The following is a 7312-nucleotide window of genomic DNA, read 5'->3' as shown; positions in this document are numbered from 1 at the left end:
ATTTTCCATGATCGTCACGTGATCCGCGAGTTTCGTGCGAATGTGGTGCTCAAGCGTGCGCATGATGGTGAAGCCGATGGGCACGGGTGTCCCATCCGCCTTGTCAGGGGCGCGGTGCGTGCGCTTGCGGCTGTGCCCACCGAGCTGCGACAGCACCGTCAGGGGGATCCCCAGCGAGGAGAGCCAGCTAATGGCATCCCCGCTCTTGACGGAGAGGGTGCGCACCAGGCCCGGATCGGTGGTGCCGCCGAGGGCGGATTTGTGTGTGTCACGTTCAAAGTACTTCCCGCCGTCATGGACATCCTGCAGCGCCTGCGCACGCGTGCCCCAGCCATTGATGCCGGACGTCGCCTTGGCGCTGTTGCCGCCAAGCTTCGACTCCTTCTCCAGCAGGATGACTTGGCCGCCGCAGGCGGCGGCCTCAATGGTGGCCGACAACCCGGCGAGGCCGCCACCCACAATGACAACACGGGAGGGAAGCGAGCCGGCGATACGCTTCTTGCGAGTCTCAGCGCTCTGTTTTGCGATTTCATACAGACGAGCGACACGTTCGTTCTCACGTGTGTAGGTTGTGTAATCCTTAACGGTGTCACGAACGTAGCGCCATTCCTCCAGCATGTACCGCATCTTGACGATGTCGCGCTTGATGAGGCTCGCCGTGGCAAGCGCATCGGCGTACATTGCACTGTAGCACTTGATGGAGACCTGCGCCAGCTCGTTTGCTGAAGGAGTAATCAAGCCTTTCTTTTTCCAGTCAAAAATGGAAGTGTAGAGCTTGTTATGGGCCCCCTCTGTTAGGTTTTCGTAGTCTCCACTCGTACACATCGCGTCGTTGTCAAGGGAAACGACGCGGATGTAGGAACGCTCCTCCGGAGGGTTTCGCAGCTGCTCCAGGGACGGTGGCCGCACAATACCGACCACCCAAGGCGTGTTTTGTATGTTGGTGCCACTCGCACGACAGTCGCCGCCCCAGTCAAAGTACGCATCCGAAATTCCGGCCGCGTTGAGCTTTTCCACGACGTAGTCAACGATGTATCCCTTGCTCACCCCACCCAGGTCAAGGCGAGCGTGCTCGTGCTTGCGGGATATTGTGCCCGCGGCGATGTCAATCTGGAAGCTGTTGGGCATGGTGCAAACCGTCATGAGCTTCTGCAGCTGCTCCTCCGACACCGTAGGACGCCCCGCCGCTGCCGCCCGCAATGCATCTATGAGGGGCGCCGTGGCGGGATCAAAGCTGCCACGGGAGGAGTTAAAGACGCGTTGACAGCAGGCCATCACGCGTTTGAGCGGGGCAGACATCATGTGCTTCTTCCCTACCGGCAGTTTCCCCACAAATGAGACCTCGCTGTTGGGGTTAAAGCTGTTCAGCACCGTGTCGGCAAGCTGCCAGGCGGAGCGAAGGACCTCATCCGCCACCTCTTTGGCACGCGCCATCGCATCCGCCCCCGCGATCACCTTGAGCGTGAAGGGCACAGTGAGCTCGACGCCACTTGTGGTGTACTGCAGGCGGGTGCTGTGGGAATCGTCCTGCAGAAGGGCACGGGCCACGCGATCACGCTCCTCGGCGGCCTTCTCAGGGTCCACGGCCACGACAGAGGCAGAAGATTGGCCGTCCGTCATCACCGTTTGTTGTATATATATATATATAGTCTTACCGTTTAACGAGGTTGTTTTGAAAGATCCGATGTTTTTTGTTTTTGTTTGGTTCTGTTTTCTCCCTTCGAAAAAATATTGAAAAAAAAGACGAGTGGAAATCAGATGGCGCTGGACGTGCCCCGTCCACCCTTTTCACCTGCTAAAGTTTAACTCCTGACTTGCCCTTTTGCCTCGTCTCGTAGTATTCACTTTTCCCGCCGCCGTTTTTTTTGCTTGCTGCTGCGGTTGCTGCTGGACTGCCTTGCAAAAATTCCTCTTCTCTCTGTCTCCTCCGTTCTCTTTTTATTCTTAATGACGTGTAAGCCTCAGATCTTTGGTTGCCTGCCTGCAGCTTTTAAACCTTCAAAAAAAAAAACCTTTTTGCCTTGTTTTTTTCTTTTTCGTTTGAGTGTTTTGTTGCAATGACGCGTGAGTGGAGATATGCTTTTCGTGCAGCGTCCCCACCAGAAAGGAGGGGAGGGAGGTGTTTGTTGTGTGGCAGGGGAAAAACATGGAGGGAAGAAAGAAAGACAAAAATGAAAAACGAAACAAAACAAAACACTGAGGCACAGGCGCCGCCAGACACACACGGACAGACAGACAGCGGGACACAACGGTCTAAAGCCGCGCATGTTGCAAGAGGAGGAGGACAAAACCCACGCAAACGTCAAGAGGCTACAGAAAACGCCTCTCCTTCCTCCCCACCTGGGAAGCTACGCCGCAGCGAGCACCAAAGCGCAGATGCCTACAAAAAAAAAAAAAAATGTAGTGAGCGAGTGAAAGGCGGTGTGCGCACCACGTATGAAGAAATCCGTCTTTTTTTTTGTTTTTGTTTTTCTTTAACGGTATTGCGAGTGACTGCCCCCATCGCGACGCGTAAAGGCATCCATCACTTTTTGCTGCACCTCCGCCACGCCCATGGACTGTCGTTTGCTGCAGGAAACGCTGAAGATATTCCTCACGTTTACCAACCGCACTGCTGTTTGCCTCGCCAGCCGCACGGTCGGCGTCGTCAAGGACACCGGGAAGCAGCAACGGCTGCATGCTGAACATCAGCTCTTCGACCTGCCTGCCTGCCTCCTCACGCACCCCCGCACCCACGAGCATCTTCCCTCGGCTTCGCGTGAAGTCGATCTTGTAGAGGGCCGCCTCCTGCATCGGCAGCGCGTTGAACTCCGGCGCAATCTCACGCTGCAGCTCGAGTCCTGCCTGAAATGTCACCTATCTCCTATCCTCATTACCAGATTCCTTGCCGTGCAGCCTCCAGCGGCGCAACAGCAGATTGTATTGCTTTCCCCACTCGTAGTATCCGTCACGGAAGTGCAGCACGTTCATGTAGCCCATCCAGGTCAGTATCTGCGCCGCCATCAGAGAGCGCGGGCCGTACTGGCAGTAACATATGACCTTCTGCTCCGGACGCGGCTTGGTAAAACCAAACTCCACCTCAAACTCCTCCGGTGTCAGGTGAAAGCCGTCGAACATCTCGTGTGCCGGCAGCAGCTTGGCGCCCTCAATCATACCCCACGATGTTACCTCATTCACAGTGCGGCAGTCAAGCAGCACAAAGCCGTCATCGTACTCCGGCCGGGAGTGGAGCAGGACGTCGCGCTCCTCATCGGTGAGTTGCGCAACAACCTCCGGTGAGGCCGTCACCACGGCATCCTCGTCGTCGCCGTTGCTGCCACCAGTCACTGCAGTAAGGCCATCACTACTGCCAACGTTACCGCGGCCGCGTCCTGCACCTAGGACAGGAAACTTGACAGCTTGCAACACCGACGACGCCTGGCGTTTGCTTAACGCGGCCACCTTTGCATTCACTTTCGTCTTCTTCTGCAAAAACTCCTTCCGGCGCGCGGTGCGGGCACGGATGAGGTTGGCGATAAACGCACAGTCCACCTGAGGAATGGAGCGATCCAGATCCTCCAGAGTGGGCTCCGTCCAATCCTTCTCGCCCACCCCAGGAATGCGCTCGCTGCCCGTTTGCTGCATGTCTGCCTCTGCCGCCATGAGCTGTAACTCACTCCTCGTGGTCTTCACCTCAGCGGCAAGTTGTTCAGCGCTCTCCTCTTCCATCCCCATTCGTCCCCGCCACCCCCGTTCCATATGCCCCGTCGATAGTACCAACCCCGTGAGCCGCAACAAAAGACCACGGCGCAAAGGCGCACGCTGCTGCAGCGCAAGCACCGCCGCCACCCGCCGCACGCAGAATCGCCGCCACATTAAATGCTGCCACCTCCACTGCACTGAGGTGGTGCTACAAAAACAAGACAAACAAAACAACTACTGACGGAAAGAAAAAAAAACAGGCTTGGTAGAAACAAAAAAAGAAAACAAGCAAGATCAAACATATATATATATATATATATATATATCAACGGCGGAAAAAGAGTGCGCACCTGACCTATATTCTCCGTGTACAGCACACAGTGCTGCGCCTTGAAAGCGGCTTTCTCCACTATTCCTTCAAAGAGCCAGTGAAAAGCAAACAAGCGCACAAAAGAAAACGAAAGTTTGGGCCATCTCAACGCATAAGATGCCAATCGTGCACGGTACAAGGCGGACCGAGCTACAAAAAAAACTTCACTCCCACCGCTCCTCCAGCAAGGGATTCGCTGGGGAATGAAAAACTAAACATACAACCAATAAACAGAAACGTTAAACACCAGCTGTACACAAACACCACGGATACAATCAAAACCGAGTGTAGGGGCTGCCGCCACACACACACACACACACACACGAACCACCCCCACTTCTTGCTGCTGTTTCATTGTTAAATGGTCTTTCTCGCTACTTGCTGTCACTTATATCCCTCCCTCCCAAGAGGGCGTTGGGTTGGTTGAACCCAACGTCCTGCAGCTACCTAAGCTGCAGCGACCCTTCACCTACGTACACGTTTCACCCCAATTGAACCTCGCTTTTTTCTTGTTTCTTTTCCTCTTACCTCTCCTCAGGCGCACTCGCCTCCCAGCGCACGCCTCAGTGCCGTTCATTGCGGATGCGATGCATGTACGCTCTGTAGTATGCGTCGTCTCGCTTGCCCCGGTTAAAGTCCTCCAGCTGGCCGTAATCAATGCGCTTCGCCAGCATCTTCTGGATCTCCTTCGCTGGCGGGTACTGCCCGGCGCAGAGCCACGATCCCGGCGCGTCGCACTTGCGGTTCTTCGGGTCCATCACCCACGCCTTGCTCTCCGCACTCACGTTCATCACCTTGTAGATCTTCACCAGGCCGTAGCGCGAGCGGTAGACGAGCCTAAACCTATTGCGGAGCGCCGTCTCAGAGCTCTTCTCGGAGCTATGCAGGTTGTACAGCAGCGACCGCCGCATCATAGGCATGGGACGGCTGAAGTCATAGCCTATAAAACCAAAGTTGGAGCACAGCGGGTCGTCCTCGGGGCAGATGTCGCGGTACACGCTGTTGCCAATGCGTGCCATGTGCGGCGACTTCATCAAGTCATCGCCTCGATTGCCGCTCCAGATCAACACGTAGTCCGCAAGGTGGCGAATGAGCGAGTGGGCGTCCGCCACAGGCGACGTGAGCATCTTCCCGATGGTGGCGATGTGCTCGTGGTTCCACGTGTTTCCGTCAGCGAGGCTGGTACGGTTTCCGATCCCCGTGATCTGGTAGCCGTAGTCCCACCAGGCCAAAATGCGAGCGTCCGCCGGGGTGTTGTTGCGCAGCCACAGGTACGACACGTAGTAATCGTCCACCATGACCACCTCCCCCGTGTGCAGCTTTGCCTGCACAATAATCTGCGGGCTCGACACGGAGACGGCAAAGGCGTGGCAGTGCTCGCGGTAGCCAGAGGTGAACACCATGTGCCCACACATGGCAAGTAGGATGCCAATGATGCCCGCCGCCAGCAGCGGTCGACACCGACACATCTTCTTCCATGCGGCAATAACGTAAACGTCGACGTCCATCCCAACCTCCTTCTGTGCCTTTGGGCGACTCTTCGTCTGCTTCTTCTTCGCGTCCTCAGAGTCGTCGGGCGGCAAAAACAACGACTCCAGGGAAAGATCAATGACACTGCCCAGAAGATTGCCTGTCAACGCAGCCGCCACGGGCCCAGAGAGCAACAGCAGTCGACTCATTTTTGTGGAGAAGTAGTAGGCGACAAGGAAGTACAGCAGAAGAAATGACTTCGCGTGGCTGTACCGTGCGATGCATGCAAAAAGGACGACAATGAAGCCGATCACAGATCCCAGCTGGCATATGTGCAGGTACGCCCAGAATGCATCCAAGGAGGTGGGCATGTGCTCGGCGACGGAGTCCACGAGAGGGTTGCCGGTGCGGGTGTGCTGCACAAAGAGGGCGCGGACGCGAGAGGAGAGAGGGCCGAAGTATCCCTGCGGGGCCAGCAGCATCGCGAGTAACAAAAGCGCGGTGCAGGTGGCCACCATTACGCGCGCGCGGATCTGCAGCGCCCTGGAGGAGCGGATCGGCACATCGGCCCGGCGCCGCAAAATCTCGGAGAAGTGCAGCGCCCACATAAAGATGAACACCAGCAGCGCCAGCAGCTGCTCCAGGGACCTGAAGGGGGTGAACCCCACCGGCGGCACATGCGTCGCAATCGCCGTGCCGATCACAAAGAACAGGGAATACGCCTTCAGGAGGTTGTTGTCGTACCTGTCGCGAAGCCAGTCGGCAAGCACGCACACCGCGGCGTGCAGCGCCACCATGTTGAGGACAAAGATGAAGCCCCCCCAGGTCGACACCATGTAGCCGTAGGCCAACCCCGTCAGCACGCCAATGGGCCAGGAGCCGGGCCCGCGCAGCGAACGCACCCACAGGTAGAAGGTGAGCAGCATCGCCGCCATCGCAATACACTCATTGTCGTATTCGCCTGCCATGGAGCGTATCAGGTGGGCGGGGATGATGGCAAACAAGGATGCAGTTATGGCAGCGCCGGCAAATGAGCGTGATGACTCATAGGCCAAAAGCGCACATAAAATCGTAGAAATGCTCCCAAACCATGCGGGGATGTAAACGCACACATCGTTTATTGTCATGTTTACCCCCAGCATGGCAAGGACCCTGCGGATGGCGACGCTCGTGAGCTGCAGACCAGGATAGATGGTTGTGCCGACGGGCCTCCCAAGTGGGTACCAACTCATGTAGTCGTACCAGTGGAAAAAGGCGTACCACCCGTGCTCGTCAAGGTACTGCGACGCACGGAAGTTAAACCAGGGATCAAATTCATGAATGACTTTGCCGTACAAATTAACTGAAATCAAACGGATAGTGTAGGCCTCCAACGTTGCCCTAACGATGATAAGGCTGAAAACGCAGAGGCAGACCATACGGAGAAAATAGCTTGGAACTGGCAACATATTCAAGAAGCGCACAGTCTCTGCAGAGACATCAGTCACGGCGGCCGCCTTGGCATTCTCCATCCTCGCTGCCTCCGCAGTGGCGGGGGGGGCCGCCTCCTCACCCCGCTTCTTCCCCGACGACGGCTTTGCCTTCATGGACAACGCCAGCTTAACGGGGGAACTTACACACACAACACTGATAACAAGGAGGTAACACGCAACGCCTTAACACCGCTGAATGCCTGACTACGGCTACCGCCAATTTTTCAACAGGGATGCTATTTCGAACTGTAGAACCTATAACCTATCTCCCACTTTAATTTTTACAGCCAAAACCCAACAGCAGATACACACACAATTC

The 7312-nt window shown here is 56.2% G+C and overlaps 4 protein-coding genes across 4 annotated transcripts in view, besides 4 other annotated features; all 4 read right to left on the bottom strand.

Moving 5' to 3' along the window:
• Positions 1-1620, bottom strand: part of TraAM80_09166 (putative NADH-dependent fumarate reductase) — a gene marked incomplete at both ends in the record, with an annotated part of 1671 nt that extends 51 nt beyond the window's left edge. Inside the window, one exon of the mRNA XM_029385866.1 lies at positions 1-1620. This exon is cut by the window's left edge and continues 51 nt beyond it. Within this exon, the coding sequence (XP_029234290.1) occupies positions 1-1620 (1620 nt within the window).
• Positions 1621-2154: 534 nt separating this feature from the next.
• Positions 2155-2196: a microsatellite.
• A 114-nt stretch (positions 2197-2310) lies between these two features.
• On the bottom strand, positions 2311-2793 carry TraAM80_09165 (Rhodanese-like protein; the record flags this gene model as incomplete). Its single annotated transcript, XM_029385865.1, has 1 exon — positions 2311-2793. The coding sequence occupies one exon, from the start codon at positions 2791-2793 to the stop codon at positions 2311-2313; it is 483 nt and encodes a 160-aa protein (XP_029234289.1).
• A 63-nt stretch (positions 2794-2856) lies between these two features.
• On the bottom strand, positions 2857-3855 carry TraAM80_09164 (Rhodanese-like protein; the record flags this gene model as incomplete). The annotated part of the gene is made up of 1 exon (XM_029385864.1): positions 2857-3855. One exon carries the CDS (start codon positions 3853-3855, stop codon positions 2857-2859), a length of 999 nt encoding a protein of 332 aa, XP_029234288.1.
• A 39-nt stretch (positions 3856-3894) lies between these two features.
• Positions 3895-3940: a microsatellite.
• A 41-nt stretch (positions 3941-3981) lies between these two features.
• Positions 3982-4007: a microsatellite.
• Positions 4008-4352: 345 nt separating this feature from the next.
• Positions 4353-4388: a microsatellite.
• A 226-nt stretch (positions 4389-4614) lies between these two features.
• On the bottom strand, positions 4615-7107 carry TraAM80_09163 (oligosaccharyl transferase-like protein; the record flags this gene model as incomplete). The annotated part of the gene is made up of 1 exon (XM_029385863.1): positions 4615-7107. The coding sequence occupies one exon, from the start codon at positions 7105-7107 to the stop codon at positions 4615-4617; it is 2493 nt and encodes an 830-aa protein (XP_029234287.1).
• Positions 7108-7312: the final 205 nt, after the last annotated feature.

This window comes from Trypanosoma rangeli, assembly GCF_003719475.1.
Source record: "Trypanosoma rangeli strain AM80 chromosome Unknown Tra_15.4_contig_00526, whole genome shotgun sequence".
NCBI classification, from domain to species: domain Eukaryota; phylum Euglenozoa; class Kinetoplastea; order Trypanosomatida; family Trypanosomatidae; genus Trypanosoma; species Trypanosoma rangeli.
Note: the sequence above shows the minus strand (reverse complement) of the source record. Positions and strands in the feature narration are given on the sequence as shown.